At 33.7% G+C, this 18561-nt stretch overlaps 1 protein-coding gene across 7 annotated transcripts in view; it reads right to left on the reverse strand.

Annotated features, from left to right (window-relative positions):
* Positions 1-18561, reverse strand: part of LRBA (LPS responsive beige-like anchor protein) — a 723014-nt gene that overhangs the window by 171068 nt on the left and 533385 nt on the right. For all 7 annotated transcript variants that reach the window (XM_058550176.1, XM_058550181.1, XM_058550180.1 and 4 more), the window contains 2 exons: positions 1723-1863; positions 579-698 (listed from right to left, as the gene is read on the reverse strand). In XM_058550176.1, the coding sequence (XP_058406159.1) occupies positions 579-698; positions 1723-1863 (261 nt within the window). The remainder of the gene's footprint in view (positions 1-578; positions 699-1722; positions 1864-18561) is intronic.

Raw genomic sequence — 18561 nt, forward strand, 5'->3', positions numbered from 1 at the left:
TTCATCTTTTACCGTAGTGAATATACATACAGAAAGAGAAGAACTCTTATTTCCCCCCAATAATAATGCAATCCTATACCAAGCAGAGTCAGGTATGCATTTAGAACCAGCAGCAGGCAAAAGATGATTACCTTAAGAATAGAGGCATGAGATCTCTAAAATAAAATGAAATTAAAAAAATAAATTTAAAAGGCTGAGATTCTTCTCACAGTATTTTTCTGATTATATTAATTTTATTCAGTGAGTTTGAAATTCCACTGAGCACGCTGCCTTACCTCCATACTACTATATTTTTCCTTTAAAAAAAGGAATCCAAGGAGGAGGAAAAACAAGCATTCCACAACTAAAGAGAGAGAGAGAGAGGAGACAGACATACAGACAGACAGACAGACAGACAGGAAGAAGAGGGAGACATAGAAGAGAGAGAGAGAAATTCTATACAGTAGTTATTGGCCACTTAGTTAAGCCTTTGAGGCTTATCTTTGGTAAATAGGACTGTACTGCAAAAGAGAAATTGTCAATATTCATTGAAAAAGGGACACAGTGGCAATAATAACTGTAAAATGAAACACCTGTACCTTAATATCAGATGTATCACGCTGACTGTTTCGCCAAGCTCTGGAAATTGACGAAAAAGTTCGATCTGCATGATCAAATTTCCCTCCTTGCAAATTTAGGAAATAAGTTGTGAAGGGTTCCTAAAAAATAAGCAATTAAAAAAATCCATATATTCCTTCATGCATAAAAATGTGGCTTTTGTAAATCTTTATATCTAAATATTTTAATGACCAATAGACATTAGCCAGTAATACATACAGACTGGGAATTATACCTAAATTATTAAATTAATGTTCTTAAATTATTTTTGTTTCAGAAGAAATATTTCCAAAATTTGGTATTTGCAACATTTTTCAGACTCTCTTTCTTTCCAAGAACAATTTATTAATAACATTCAGACATAAATTAGATTGCATTTTCTTCATAATACAGGGAAATCTTCCAATATGTAATTTTCCTATTGTTATGGCTCAATATTTAATTTATGATTAAGAAAAGAAAAATGTTTGGAAGATTTAAAAGCCTCCTCTTAGTTAAAGAACACTTAAACACATATTAGTGGATAATTGCTTGAAATTAGCTAAGCACTATAAATTACTTCTAGGATTTATGTTTGCCTGTACCCTTCTAACAAGCTTTAACTAATGATGTGCTGCTAATGCTTTCCCAAAGAAATTACTTTCTAGTAGATGAATCACCTTTCAATTTTACAGAAACATTTCTTGTTTAACCAATATATTATCAATACAGGGCAGCGTTGGTGTAACCTACAAACATATCTTATTCCATTTGGGGTACTGAAGTTTCCAAAATATATGTATATATGTCTGTGTTAATGAAATCTTATTTAGTTCTTATTTTAGTAGACAACATTTGAAAATCACCTATGTTACAATTTAGAATCTGGTAAGATATCAACCATTTGAAGAAGCAAAGTTAAGGAAAAAAATTCATACAATTCCAGGTGAAACAGTTTTAAGGCAATTCTATAGTAATATGTTATAAAATACATATCAAATGGGATAAAGAGATACTTATAATTAGAACCTCAATCAATAAAAAAATTTTAACATTCAAAAAAGATGCTGATGATTTTTAATCACTGAATATTCTCCACAATATTGAATTTATTTATTCATGGTTTTTTATTCAAATTGAACTTACTATTCTTAGCAGCCATGCAAGAACAAAACTTGCAGTTGAATAATGAGTACCATAGTGGAACTTTGGAACTTGATCATCTTCCCATGATTCATAACGCTCCACAAAGAATGCTGCTCTTTTTGGATTCAAAGCTCCTATTGGCTGCAAATGGGGAGGGGAAAAAACAAACAAGAACACACAAATATAATCATCCTTTATCTCTTTCTCTCTTCAAATGTTATCCTATTAGCAAGTGCGAAAGTGAATTCAAAAATATATATACTATATAAACTAAAATACAGTGCTACATTCAGAGAGTGGACAGAAAAACAAATTTATTTTTCAATGCAGGCTAAACATACACATATAAATGGATGGAGAAACCTGCCATTTCTCAATAAGTCTAGTTTTTCTTGAATATAGGTTCTTAGCCTATAACAAACATTTTCATAAAGACAATTACATGAAGTGAATATTAGCTGTACAATACTTTGGAAAGCAGCTACAAAATCCCATTCAGTTAATTAGAAGCAACCACCAGAAACAGAATCTTGATGTTAGAGGATTAATTTATAATAGGTTCTGAGAAGAGGATGAAACAAAATTGGGGGGAGTGAGGAGTGCAAGGAGGAGATTGTGTGAAAAAGGGATTAAATATAAATCTAGAAATTTCTACTACTATGAGCAAAACCAGAATTTAGAGGATAAAAACATGCCTGCATGAAATATAAAAAATATATAACATAGAAGAATAGTAGGCAGATAACAAGCTTATACCAGAAAACAAACATTACAGCAGAGGTCCCAAAAGCAGTGTAGCCAAGTGGTAAAGAACCTGGGCTCACTGGAATAATAGTACCCGGTCAGAAGGTTGTTTTGGAAAATAAATGAGCAAGTAGAAGTAAAGTCCTACAAACCATGTCTGACAACATTCAATGAATGCTAACTATTATTTCTAAGATTATCTTTTAGAATTGGGGTAAAGTTTGAATAAAATAATAACCTGTAAAGCCCCCAGCACACTGTTTGGTGTAAGACAGGAGTTTAATAAACAAAAGGTGATATCATTATTGTTGCTGCTGCTATTCAGGAAATAGAGGAACTCCATTAAACAGTATGCAACATTTTGTGTGATTAGGCACATGTACGTTTTCTTAAGGAAGATATATATACACTATTCTTAACATTCTCAAAAGGGCCTCAGGGCCGAAAGAACATTAAAATAAACTGCTTTAAGTAATAGTCCATTCTCATAAAACATTCTAATCTCTAGAAAATCTCAATTCCTTATGTAAAATAAAAGTACCAATTCACTGAAAAAAAAGATATGACATGTAAGATTACTTTCTTTAATGAAAACCTATGAGTTAGTCACTCCTCACTTATAAGAGAAAGAAAATATGATTATTTGTGGGGGAAATATTAAACTGGAATAAATAAAAAATATTGGCTTAAAAAAATATATGTGACTTTAAGCAACATTTGAAATTCATCATTTGGCTATCTTTCTTAAAATACATTGCTAACTATTTTTTCAAAACTGCCATCTATGGTACCGTTCTATTTCAATAGCTTGGTTCTAATCATCATTTTATTTTAAGCCATTTTTTTACTTTATAAGAAAATTTTTTAAAAATCTCTGATTATTTTAAATATGTATCACAGTATACTAACTTAAAATGCCATCTTTTAAAGCGTTAGTTTCTATACAAAAGAATTAAATCTGATTTACTAAATGTATGCCAGTTAAGAATGCAACTGACTCCAAGAAATCTTTGTTAGAGAACCAATTTGGAATGCCTTTAAACGTATTTCAGTTGTTGTCCCTAAAGACTGAGACATGCAAAAGGAAAGAAAGAAGAAATAAAATCACTGGAAGACAAATTATATGAATTAAAAATAGAATCAATGCTCCTTTTGTATGGTTCTGCAGCATATTAAGTATTCACTTTATCTGCTCCTATTTTTATTACTCTCTAAATGAGTACACCCCCAAAATCAATAGTTATAGAATCACATTTCTTGAATATAATGCTAAAACCAATTAGGATTGATTTCACTAGCATCTGAAAAAAAATGACATCGTGCAGAGATCCATATAGGTAGAATCCACAGTATCGATTCTGGCTGTTATTGTTACAGTTGGTTTCTGAAGCCTGCTACAGGACAGCTATCAAGACATACCACATTTATTTGCAAGCATATAAAAAAGAAGTCCCCAAATAAAAGAAGGTTTAAAAAAAAAAAAAAAGACCAGTGGAGCTGTGCAATGACAATGATACACTATCAGCTTACTCAGAGAAGTTACAGTGGGAATACACACATTGAATTATACATTACGCGAAAGCACTGATTTATTGTGGTAATAACATCCACCTCATTAAAAGATTCTGCTTTGCTGCAGTTGGAAGGCTACATATTGTTTACTGCTATAAATTAATGGCAGTGCAAAGAAGACTGTGGAACCGTCCTAACAATAGATCTGTAATGACAGTGCTGTATATCACAGCTTCCTCAGCAGCTTCATAATAAAATGGAGACAATGTATTGAGCTAATACATTCTACCATGCTGGCCCATATTTTTCTGACAACTGCTTTAAAAGATGAGCTGAATCCAACTATGTTATAATGCTGCAAAACATTTAACTAAGCAAGAGTCAGTCATACACCAACGTGCATCAGAGCATTTTTAAAACATTGTCTAAATCAGCATTTCAAGATGTTTATTCATCTCTGCAAAAGAACTAAAAGTAAATGCTGATGGCTCCTCTTACTTATACAGTATATTAAGACTAACAACTGGAGGGCAATTCAGGAAGATGCCTAGCACTATCATCCTACAGAGAGCTCTTTGTACAATTTAATTGTAAAAGCTTGACAGAATATTTTTTAAAATCAGCAAATTGATTCAAGGAAGAAGAGCAAAAATAGTGGTCATTTAAAATGGTCATAACTTCCTGAAAAAAATCAATAAAAAGTAAGTATTGATTAGACAGGTATAATTCAAGTTCATAACCAGGTAAATATAAAGAGCTCTATAACACAGAAAAATAACTTTAAACACTACAAAAAGCTAACAAATAGAATTATATAAGATTTTTAAATCTAAAAAATAATAAAAGAACCTTAATCATAACAATATGAAAAAGTGGTTCAAAGAAAATAGAATGATTTAAAAATTAGAGTATGAGGACTACAGAAGCATTACATTTAAAAAAATGAAAATAAAAACTTGGATTAAAGTAGAAAAAGACAAAGAAAAAAGAACACTAAAACTCTTGAAAATGTATAAATAACAAAAAAAATCACTATACTTAGGATATTTTAATGTTCACAAATAGCAAAATTGACAACCGTGGTACAGCGATAAGTATTCTGTTTGAGAAATAGTAATGATAGCTTTCAGAACAAGATATGCAAAACAAAACTTCTGAATCAGGTTTTTAAGAGTATTACAATAAAAAATCTTTTTATTACCTCTTTGAGAAGTAATTCTGCTACAAAAATACTGCATGTAAAGTGCCCAGCTCAGTGTCTGGCACATAGTTATTAGTAATAATAATTATTATTTTATAGCTTATTTGATAAGAATATTTAAGGAAAAAAGCCATTAAACAAGCCTGATGAAATTAGTGGAGTACCAATAAACTGAATTACCCTACTTCAAGAACATAACCAAAAGCAAAATTACTTTTCAGAAGTCCAAAGGGCCTCCAATTTTACTATGAAAAGTATATGAAGTGTCAAGCAAGTTACAATCATTTTCCACTACATTAATTAAAAACAAACAGTTTTGGATTCACAGACCCCTTCATAGGCACACAACAGCTCTTTCATCTAATTACTAGTAAAAGTTAACTATAAAAAGAAAGCCTTGAAGCTGGCCCTGTGGCCTAGTGGTTAAGTCAGTGTGCTCCACTTTGGTGGCCTGGGTTTGAGGGTTCAGCTCCCAGGCGGAGACCTACAGCACTTGTCAGCCATGTGGTGGTGACCCACATACAAAATAGAGGAAGACCAACACAGATGTTAGCTCAGGGCGAATCTTCCTCAGCAAAAAAAAAAAAAAAAAAAAAAAAGGCTTTTTGTACTGTTTATACGTTCTAAGTTTTTTCTTTCTTTTCAAAAATTTTAGGAAATATTACATGAAGTCTTCTAATTAATATCCCCATCTTACACTTTGCAATTTATAGAACATTATTGTGCATTCTCATAATAAATACGTGAGCTAGCTATCTCTATTTTAAGAATGAAGAAAAGAAATATCTTGAGTAACCTAGCTCAAAATCAACAAAAATCCATGAGACACAAATACAGTACTCAAAATTCAGTCTTTGGGCCATTTTGTCCATCTAAAACTGCTGTATTACAAATTGTTTTTCCTAATTTCAACAATTTCCCAATTTCTTACATTTCCATTTTTCAAATATGATATTTATTTACTAGGTTGATTTAAAAGGCTAATAATGTATGTAAAGTGCTTAGAAGAGCTCCTGGCACAAAGAAAGTACTCAATAAGTGTAGCTGCTATTAATGTTGTTGTAATTACCACCATCACCATAATTCCTTCTTCCGTTTGAGATTACACTGTTCCAATTTATATCAGCCTTTCAGAAGTGACGTTCCAAACTGCTGGACATGATTACAGTTACTGCGCGTGTGAAAGCTGTAGGGAATTGGCAAGAAATCTCAGAAATTCTAGAGAGCAGAGATTTGTTTGGGTTAACAAACTCCTCTTTTAAAATGCAAGTCTCAAAAGAGGTTTTTTTCATCTTTCTGTGAAGGCTTTCTTTGGAAAATCATTAAACTTTAACATGTGGGGATGAGCAGCAGATTAAAGAAAAAGATCATTCTGGAACACAAGACTCAGAAATAGGGCCCTTGGAAACGTTAAAAGATAGTGTACCATAAAGATGCATTTTGTAGCTATAGAGAGGAATGGAGAAGAGATATCAAAAGTGAAAAGCGGTTCAGAAAGGCAAAAGAGCATGACTACTTTTAAAATCTCGCTTAGGATCTTGATGACTGGCTTAAAGCCATCTGCCAATGTCATCTTCATTTGGTATGATTAGGAAATTGGAAATGTCCTTTAATTCCATGACTACACACTAAGCCTGTCCTACAGCCTTTAAGAGGTCATAGGCAATAGAGGTTACACGTTGTTTTATTCTTTCCTGGAAGGAGGGTAGGCCTATAGATATTGAAAGAGAGTCATTGCAAAGTGAGGGCTACAAACTAGCACGGAAAAGATAACAAGATAATTGAACTCAATGTTATATAAATTCAATGATATATGTTATAAAAATGTCAGGCTAAAGGAGAGAATATTGTTAACTAAGGGTAAGGTATCTGATATTCATGAACAGATTAAACAAAAAACTTCAAATTCAGAGGTGAAAGAGGATGGACAATCAGGAAATGTGACATCATAAAAGACGGCCATTCCTCTTTAAAGAATAATGATTTGGTTTAGGAAGATTAAAGGAAATAACTATGGTATGCAGATTAAAGGGGCCATTCTATCTGATGACAATGTTACTATTTATGGGATATAAGCAAAGGTTTTAAGAGTCTTACATAAATTATCTCATTATATTCACAACAACCACTTAATATACAAACCTATTAGCATTCCCAATTTACAGGTAAAAAAATTGAGTGTGGGGGGCCAGCCCAGTGGCATAGCGGTTAAGTTGGCACATTCTGCTTCGGCGGCCCGGGGTTCACCGGTTCGGATCCTGGGCGTGGACCTACTCACCGCTCATCAAGCCATGCTGAGGCAGCATCCCATATAGAAGAGCTACAACTCTACAACTATGATACACAGCTATGTACTGGGGCTTTGGGGAGAAAAAAAAAAGAAAAAGAAAAAGAGGAAGATTGGCGACAGATGTTAGTGCAGGGCCAATCTCCCTCAAAAAAAAAAGCTTTAAAAAAAAAATTGAGTGTGGGAGAAGTTAAATGGCTATTAATGGTTGCTTACCTAGCCAGCGGCAGAGGCAAGATTCAGAGCCAAGTCTAACTAAATTGACCAGGAAATCCTAGAATGATTTGATTGTGTGGATTGATGAAAATGTTGGTGCTGAATCTGTAAGGCCATTAGAATCCTTTCATGGGAGGTTTAGATTAAATGTCCTTTTGAAAAAATGCTATTTACATTTTTATCCCTATCCATATAATGTGTGTGGATATCACTTTGGCAGAAGGTTTCACAAATGGAAAAGAAAAAAAAAGAATATTTTATCTTGGGGACACTGAAAAGATGCTCGGCAAAAACAGCTTTATAAAAAAGGGAACAAAAGAGATAAGTATTGTCACCAAAGTTAATTGCTTTACTTTCCTCTTAACTTTTACATTAGTATACCCATATCCATGAACCCAAATGAGAAGCTTTAATTCTCTGTGTTACTAAAGCTTTTTAAAGAAGCCAATGAATTTTATTCTATGCATTTCTACTACCTGCCTTCTTCTCCAAATCCCAAGAGAAGAAAATAAATGAATAGCCTCTGTCATTTAAGAAATGTTGCCACTGTTACTGGGTGCGGCAACTATTTTGTCAGTTGTAGCAGTTGTTTTATCTAAATGACAAGTATAACAAACAGCCCGATCAGCATTTTTACTCTACCGTGGCTTTTAGGATATTTCGTCTTATGGCTGAAATGGTTTGGCACTTATCTTCACAGACTCCACATTTTATTTAATATTGCTAAGAAAAAAATTTCTTTGGCACACTACTGTGGCTTTTAGAGTTAACAAATAAGCACTTTTGTTTTCAAGCACCAGAGCAGTTTTTAATCCCTTGAAAACACACTGTCTTGCAAGTGGTGTTAAACATATACCCACAATACTATTTCAATTTAATAAACACATCTTGGGAAAAAGAAAGTATTCCTTTTTACGTATTGTCCCTATGTAGAATCTAAATCATTTCAAATGCCCAAACGCGTAGATTTAGTAGCAGTACCTTCACAGTTCTATGTTATTCAGTTATGGTTCATATTAAGTGGTTTTTACTATAGGCTTTTATCTGAGTTTGAGAAAGGCACATAAATTAATTAAAACAATCTGATAATACAATGCCAGTGTTGAGCTAAATGCCTGGAATAACTCAAAAAATAATCTTAACAATCCAAGGCCAACTGAAAAAAATGTTTTAGGGGCCAGCCCGTGGCCTAGTGGTTGTGTTCGCTGTGCTCGGCTTCGGCGGCCCAGGTGCAGTTCCCCGGCCCAGACCTACACCACCGGTCGGCCATGCTGTGGCTTCCTCTACAAAATAGAGGAAGACTGGCACAGATGTTAGCTCAGGGCAAATCTTCCTCAAGCAAAATGAGAAAGATTGGCAACAGATGTTAGCTCAGGGTGAATCCTCCTCAGCAAAAAGAAAAAAATGTTTTACGCAATTATGAAGATAATAGACACTCAAGAGGCCCAATGCTGATACAATAAACCTATTCATTTGCAGACAGATTCATCCACCCACTTAAAGAAACAATTAAGACCATTAAAATTGTGAGTTCTAGTCCAAGATGGGGACATAGGAAGCTCCTGAACTCACCTCCCAAGAACAAACAGAATCTACAGCTACACATGGAACAATTCCCTCTGAAAGAAATCCAGAAACTAGCTGAGTGACTCCTACAAATCAGGCAAACGAGAAAAACCCACCTCATAACAGGTAGGAAAGGCTGAGACACACTCACCATAAATTCCATCCCCAACACAGTGACATAACTATTAAGAGGGAACTCACAACTCACAGCTTCTCTCTGAGGAGTGAAGGTTTTGGAGCCAACCTCTAGCACCTCAATGTTTAAGACTCCCACTTGTGAGACAGGCCCCCAAAACATCTAGCTCTGAAGGCCAAGGAGGCTTGCATTCAAGAGAACCACAAGACCACAGCAAAAAAAAGAAACAGGTCTTAACTGGCTCTTGAGGACTCGGCTTGGCTATTCCCTCAGAGCTCACCTTGGAGACAAAAAACAGAAATGCCAATGTTGAAAGAGGTCTGTTTGCAAATCCTAAAAGCAGCAGCCTGAGGGTCAGGCTCCTAATTTAACACACATCTAGGGACCCACTGCTATCCTTCCCTGAGACCAGGGAAGCCAGCAGACACCATCTCCACGTTCTCTCAGTAGTCCTCTCCAAATCATCAATATCCTCCTGGAAGGCACTTGTACACATGTCTGGCCTCTTGGCTTTTGCAGCTGCCACCCAGAGAGTATACCCCTGGATCACCTGGCTTTGGTGAGCAGTGGGACTTGTGTTCGCAGTCTAGTCCCACAGGACTGCAGCAAACAAAGAAAAATAGTTTTTAACAGGCTATCCCCTAAGGGCTCAGCACAGAGGAAGCAGAAAGAAACACTCAGCTCCCAATTTTTCCCTGAAAGAGGTCTACTAGCATACTTTAAAAGATGTTGCCTGAGGCTCTGGTTTCCAATCAGCCTGCATCTACTGCTGACTGAGACCCTCACCTTTGGGAGACTTGCCACACCCTCAACTGTTGGGAACCACTAAGAACAAAGAAGGCAGCTTGGATAATCACAAAGCTTTGAGAGAGAGAATGTGATCTGCTGTTACTGGGGACAGGCACAAAATACCACCCACTTCCCCTAATCTTTCTCTTATGTAGATCAAAACTCTTAAACTGATGGGGGAGGAATATCAAACTTTCCCATCCCAGGGTCCAGGCCAATATCAATTATACACGAGGGAAGGGTAGAAATAAAACCAATCTGCCTTTGGAAGAGGGCTAGGAAACCCTCTATATTACCTCCAGGACCAAGGCAAAGATCTACTGCTTTGGGGGTAGGGTAAAAGCAAAAGCCCTTTCACCTAAGAAAACGGACAAAAAGTCTCTTTGGACCAGGATTTTGCAATGATATAAAGGAGAGATTTGCTACTATTGGAGGAGGGACAAGAAAATCTCTCATGTCTAAGACCTGCCACACATACAAGGCAGAGTTTAGATGCTATACAGTTTACAGGCAAAAATAATGAGAAGGCTCCCCACTGAGGACCAGTCAAACAGGGTCTGCTTAAAACAGGCTGGATCAGGAGAACTGAGGAGCTGTCCTACCCCTACCACAGGCCTGGCAGTGAGTAACAAGCAACAGCAATCTACTTCTGGGAAAAGGCAAAAGAGTAGAGAGAAAAACTCCCCTGTGGCACAGGTACAGAGGTCTGCTAAAGGGTACAGAGGAACGGTGAGAAAAAATCTCTAACACCCCAGGGCCCACCCTAAGAACAAATTCAAACAGAGGAATTTGAAGTCTATGCTGCACTGAAGGTAACAATGATGACAACAAACCCAACTGAGCTCATCTATTGACTAGACTGACTGAACTCCCACCACAAAGTGTCTGACATAAGAGGAGGTACCCACATTTCTGGGCATAAAATATTATTCTTATCCCAGTCTCTACTGGCATTCAACCAAAAATTGAAACACTTAAAATACTAAGGAAAAAAAAAACACATTGTGAAGAGACAAAGCAATCAAAAGAACCAGTCTCAGAGAGAATGCAGATGTTAGTACTATCAGACAGGTTATTTAAAATAACTAATTCATTTACTAAAAAATTTAGTGAAAAAGGTGGAAAACTTACATAAATAGGTTAGGAATTTCAGCAGAGCTGGAAACTATAAAAAAAGAAATAAATATAATTGCTAGAAATAAAAAATATAAGAAGTGAAGAATTCTTTTGATGAGGTTATAAGCAGACTGGACACAGCTAAGGAAAGAATAAGTAAATTTGAAATTAGGTTAATAGAAATGATCCAAAATGAAGAAGATGAACAAGTGAAAAAAAAAAGAGGACTGAACAACCAAGAGCTATGGGACAAGATCAAAAAGTCTAATATAGGTGTAATTGGAGTCACAGAAAGAGGAGAGAGACAAAAAGAGCAAAGGAAATATCTCCAAAATTATTCCAAAATTATATTTCCAAAATTAATACAAGGCAGCAAGCTACAGAGTAAAGAAACTTTGAAAACTCAAAGTAGGAAAACAAAACAAACAAATGAACAAGAGAGATTACAGTCAAATTGCTGAAAACCAAAGATAAAGAAAAAAATCTTGAAGACAGCCAGAGAAAACAAGAAATATTACACAGAAAGAAAAATTATAATAATGCAAAGTTTTCATCAGTAACTATGCCAACCAGAAGACAGTAGAAAGTCATCTTTAAAGTTTTGGAAAAAAAGCATGTCAATCTGGAATTCTATATCCAGTGAAAATATCATTTAAAAACAATGTAAAATAAATACTTTTTCAAGTTAAAATAAAATTGAAACAATTAACTGCCAGAAGACATACATCTCAAGAATTATTAATGGAAATTTTTAGACAGAAGGAATATGATACCAGATTGAAATATAATCTATATGAAGAAATAATGAGTATCAGACATGGTAACACTCCGGGTAAACATTAAAAAAATTTTTTTTATTGCTTTAAAAGATGGCTGTCTAAAGCAAAAACAGTAACAATGTATTGAGTTTAAAATATATTTAGGTGTAAAATTTATGAGAACAACAGCTCAAAAGGACAGAATAGAGAGACTAGGAATATACTGTCGTAAGGTTTGAAAACTATACACGAAATGATATATTATTTGAAGATAGATTGCCATAAGTTAAAGATGTATATTTCAAGAGCTGGCCCTGTGTTGTAGCGGTTAAGTGCACGTGCTCTGCTGCCGCGGCCCGGGGTTCGAATCCCAGGCATGCACTGATGCCCCGCTTGTCAAACCATGCTGTGTCGGCATCCCATATAAAGTGGAGGAAGATGGGCATGATGTTAGCCCAGGGCCAGTCTTCCTCAGCAAAAAAGAGGAGGATTGGTATGGATATTAGCTCAGGGCTGATTTTTCTCACACACACACAAAAAAAGATGTATATTTCAAACTGTAAAGAAATCACTAAATTTTTTAAAAAGAAGTATAAATAATAAGCCACGGTGATGATAAAATGGAATTGTAAGAATACTTTCTTAATCTAAAAGAAGGCAAATAAAGGGAGACAAGGTACAAAGAACTGATGTGAGGAATAAAAAACAGCAAGAAGGTACATTTAAACTGATTATATCAAAAATTATAATAAATGTAAATGATCTCAACAACCCAATTACAATGCAGAGATTATCAGACTAGCTATAAAAGCAAGACTCTTTTATATGTTGTCCACAAAAATGAAATTATACATATAAAGTCACAGAGAGGTTTTTAAAAATGATAGAAAACGATATGGCAAGTAACAGTCAAAATACAGTTATGTGCTGCAAAATGACATTTCAGTCAATGATGGACCACATATACAACAGTGCTTTCATAAGATTAGTACCATATAGCCTAGATGTGTAGTAGGCTATACCATTTAGGTTTGTGTAAGTATACTCTATGATGTTCACACAACAATGAAACCGCCTAATGATGCATTTCTCAGAACATATGCCCATCATTAAGCGACACATGACTGTAACGCTCTCGTGGCTATATTAGTATCAGAAAAGGTAGACTTCATTTGGAATATTACCAGGTATAAAGAGAGACATCATATAATGATAAATGGATGCATTTATCAAGAAAACATAACAATCTGAAATGTGTATGCACGGTATTAGTTTCCTAGGGCTCCTGTAACAAAGTACCAAAAACAGTGTGGCTTAAAACAATAGAAATTTATTGCCTCACAGTTCTGGAGGTTAGAAGCTCAAAATAAAGGTGTTGGCAGAGCCATGCTGTCTTTGAAGCCTCTAGGAGAGGATCCTTCTTTGCTTCTTCCAGCTTCCTGTAGCCCCAGGTGTTCCTTGGCTTGTGGCAATTTAACTCCAATTTCTGTCTCCATCACCATACTGTGTTCTCTCCTTTAATATCTGTCTTAATATAGTGTTTGCATCTTCTTATAAGGACACCAGTTATATTAGATTTAGGCCCACCCTAATGACTTCATTGTAACTTGATTACGTTTTCAAAGACCCTATTTACAAATAAGGTCATGTACACAGGTACCTGGGGTTAGGACTTCAACATATCTTTTTGGGAGACACAATTCAACTCATAACATGTACCCAAAATTAAATGCTGAAAATACATAAAACAAAACTGATAGAAATGAAAAAAGATACAGACAAATGTAAATTATAGTTGGAGACTTCAAAAGTCCTCTCTCAGTAATCAACAGAACAAGTAGAAAGAAAATCAGTAAGGATATAGAAGATACGAACAACACTACCAACCTATTTTACCTAATCAACTTGTATAGAACACTTTATCCAGCAACAGAGGAATATGTATTCTTTTCAAGTGCACGTGGGGCATTAACCAATATAACCCATGTTCTGAGCCATAAGCCAAATTTCAACTAATTTAAAAGAACTGAAATCATACAAAGTATGTTCTGCAATCATAATAGGATTAAACTACAAATCAACAAGAGAAAGACACCTGACAAATCCCAAAATATATGGAAAGTAAACAATACTCTTCTAAATAATCCATGAGTCAAAGAGAAAGTCACAAAGAAAATTAGAAAATATTTTGAATGGCATAAAAATGAAAATGCAATGTATAAAAATTTGTTGGACCTTGCAAAATCAGTGTTTAGAGAAAAACTTGTGCCATTACATGCTTATATTAGAAAGAAAAAGAGGTCTGAAATCAATAGTTTAAAGCTTCCACCTTAAGATACTAAAAAAGAAGAGAAATTAAATCCAAATCAAGCAGAAAGAAAAATAGTAAAGAAAGCAAAGATCACTGAAACTGAAAACAGAAAAAACAATATAAAAATAAAGAAAATCTGGAGCAAAGCTGATCCAGGAAAAAAAAAAAAAAGGAAGAAACAAATTACCAATATCAAGAATGAAAGAAGGGACAACTTAGATGAAAGAAACAAATTCTGTGAAAGATTCAGACAAGCAAATCTCATTCAAGAACAAAGAGATCACACGAATAGCCCTATATACATTAATGAAAATTAATTCAAAGTTTTAAAAAACCTTCCCAGAAATAAAACTCTTGGCCCAAATGGTTTCACTGATGAATTCCATCAAAAATTTAAGGACGAAATAATAATATTCCTACACCATCTTTTGCAGGAAATAGAAGAAGAGGGAAAACTTCAAAACTCATTTTGTCATGCTAGCATTACCCTGATGCCAAAACTAGATAAAGATAATACAGACAAATACCCTTCATGAACACACATGCAAAAATTCTTAAGAAAATATTAGCATATCAAATCCAGCCATTTATTAAAATAATGCATCATGATCAAGTATGGTTTATCCCAGGAATGAGACAATCCAAAATCAACCAGCATAAAATTCACCATACTAACAGACTAAAAAAGAAAAACCATATGATTACCTTCAGAAAAAAGCATTTGACAAAAGTCAATATCCAATTATGATGAAAACTCTCAACAAACTAGGAATAGAAGGGAACTCCCTTAACCTGATTAAGCTCATCTATGAAAACCTATAGCTACTATCATGGTGAAAGACTAAATGCTTTTCCCCTAAGACCAAAGACAAGGCACTCTCAGCAGTTCCAGTCAACACCGTATAATGTAAGTATTCATTCAGAGATGATATATTCACTTATGCAGAATGTCCCAAAAAGTCTACAAAAAGGCTGCTAATATGAGTAACTGAGTCTGGCAAGGCTGCAAAATACAAGGTCAATATACAAAATTCAACTGTACTTCTAAATACTAGCAATGAACAACTGGAATTGAAAATTTTATAATAAAAAATGTGAAATTTTTAAGGACAAATTAACAAAATATGTATAAGACTTATATGCTAAAAGCTACAAAACATCAGAGAGAGATTCAAGAAGACCTAAACAAATGGAAGATAAATCATATTTGTGGATTGGAAGATTCAATATTGCTAATATATCATTTTTAGCAAAAACAGTCTACCAACTAAATGCAATCCCAATCAAAATCTGAGCAGGATTAACAAACTGATTCCCAAATTTATGCAGGAAAAGCAAAGAATAGCCAAAACAATTTTGAAAAAAAAGAACATAGTTGGAGGATTCACATGACCCAATTTTACGACTTATTATCAAGCTATAGTAAACAGGACAGTGTGGTATCAATATAACGATAGATATGCTGATTGATTGAACAGAACAGAGTCCAGAAATAGACTCTCACACATACAGTCAGTTTAATTCCAGCAAAGATTTCAAGACAATTCATGAGAAAAGATAGTCTTTTCAACAAATGGCGTGGGAAGAACTGGACTTCCATTGGTAAAACATGAACCTCAACCCTTATCTTGCATCTATGATACATTACAGATAAAAAATAAGTAGCATCAGCAGCCACAATATAAGAATATAATAATAACATGCTTGACACAATTTGTTTTTAGAAAAGCCAAATCACTGTTGGGTAATAATAAGCACACAGTCAACTAAATAATCTAAATCAGCAGCAGACTATCTTTTCCAGTAAGATAGTCTCTCAGATATAACACATGTATATGTGAATTCAAGGCTTCTTGCAATAAACTCACATTCCTCTTCAAGTGACCAGAGTCTATAGGTTGAGAACAACTGTCACATCTTTATCTTCCTTCTCATCAATAAGACTACTGTGATTTATATTTTTAACAGTGACATCTTCATCCTCTTTTCTTCCTGTTTTTTGTACTATAAATTTCTAAGCCTAAATGTAAGACATCATTATTTTTCTTTGTATTTTATTCAAATATTTTATGTGAATATTTCATTCTGCCAAAATGATTTAAAATTTTGTATTTTAATTACTGTATAGCAAGCTGTGTGATGAATCTGTAATATTAGTGAAATTATTGAACAACTCAGGGCTTAGGAAAGAATCCTAGAGAGATGCCCTAAAGAGGGTAATACCTCAAGTTTATCAAGGGCATTAAACAACACAGTTGTAAATTATTTGAACAATTCTGAATGCTAAGAATGTATTTTAATCACCTTCTCTATAGTTCAGAATCATTTGCTGAGATAAGTCACACTAAATCTCTAACTTCCCTAATTTATTAACCTAATCAAAATTTATATTTTTAAAGTAAGTAAGTTAATGTAGTTTAACAGGATATAGTTCTCAGTAACACTGTATTGGTTTTCTTTTCTTCCTACATTTAACAAAATGTAACTATTTAATTGTTTATTCTAGCTTTTATATTGGGCCAATGATAACTTATGGATTTTGTTTTCAGAATTTACCCTTTTTCCATTTCTAAAATCTTGGGTTACATTATAAATCATGAACTCACAGTTTAAAAAAAAAAATTCCTTTTCTGAAAGTGGGACAGTGTAAAACTAAGCCACATAGAAATGTTTCTGATTCAATTATTCTCCTATACACAGTTCATACATAACATACAGTCAGTTATAAAACTGTTTAAAAGCAGGACTATTTCATTGACTTTTGTTTCTGGTGCAGTCCTCAGAATAATGTCTATAAAAGGTGCCCAGCAAATATTTAATAATCAATTATTTGAATAAACACATTTATTCAATATAAACAGGGTACTAGAAGGTGTTTACATTGAATAAATGCGCTTATTCAAATAAACAAACTTTGAGAATAAAGAATTGGACAGGAATGTGGACATGTGACTAAAACATAAGATACTACATTCCCATTATAAAAAGCATACTACATATTCACATAAAATAAGTTTTGATTATCACAGGAAAATATTAGAATGATAAGTTAACACATACAAGTATATAAAGAAAGCTACAAAAGTATGCAGGTTTCTAAATGTTTTCCTACTACATTTACTCTCTATAAAAAGAAAAAAATACCCCAGACTGAAATCAGAAGTATAGTATCAGTACTTATTTAACTTAACAAAAATTTATAGGTGTTTTGAAAACAATTTTCATGCAAATCCATGATAAGTATATGTTCCCTACTCTGAATCTACTCAAGTTAGTATACTCAGCACTAAACTAAGAAAATAGGAAGTATTATGAGATAAAACTGGTAATACTATGTAAATAAAACAATTCATTTATAAATAATAATAAATGGTCACTCCACACCACAGTAATTTAGGATGATTAGGGAATAAATACTTAACTTTGAGAAGGATTACTGACTGGCAGTGTGTTGCTGGTATATGTCAGGATTATTCATCACCCTGACAGTAATATTAACCACAATCCATTTCAGTTACTTCAGTTTATCATTTTCTGAGTAACGTTAAAAAACAATGTCACTGAATGCTGCTTAAATTAAGTGTAGGGTTAACCTCTGTTAGAGTCATTTAAAAACTTCTACTAGAAGGTAACTTGTAGTAGAAAACCAAATCTGCTATACAGAGTGCTATTACTTAATAAATGTAAAATTTTTAAAATAGTCACACAAAACAGACTGTTTTAATTTAAAAACAAAACTTCAGCAAATCCTCTAAATGCACCACATCTCTGTCTCTCTCTCTCTATATATATACACACACATATATATATATATATATAAAATAAACATACATATGTTCACACTTTGTGAACTTAATTTTAAATTCTGGGGAAAGAGTTGCATAGCCATATTTTAAACTAAACACATCACAGTGAACAAGTAATAATTTAAAGCTTAAAAGGTGAGTGTACTCACGAAAAATTCTCTTCAGTATTATATAAATACTATATAATATTACATACAAAAATATTATATAATATTATATAAAGAGCAGTTTGCTATATAGGACCTCCAAAATTAAGTAATTTGCTAAAGGTCCCTTACTAATAAATGAAGGCAGACTGAAACAAGTGTATCTAAATCCAAAGATTTTCTGCTCTGGTCCTCTAATTTTACCTTTCCAGGCTATTTTCTCATGTCATTTTGATGTTCCTTTTAGAAAA

The sequence above is a fragment of the Diceros bicornis genome, chromosome 11 (genome assembly GCF_020826845.1).
Source record: "Diceros bicornis minor isolate mBicDic1 chromosome 11, mDicBic1.mat.cur, whole genome shotgun sequence".
Classification (NCBI taxonomy): Eukaryota; Metazoa; Chordata; class Mammalia; order Perissodactyla; family Rhinocerotidae; genus Diceros; species Diceros bicornis.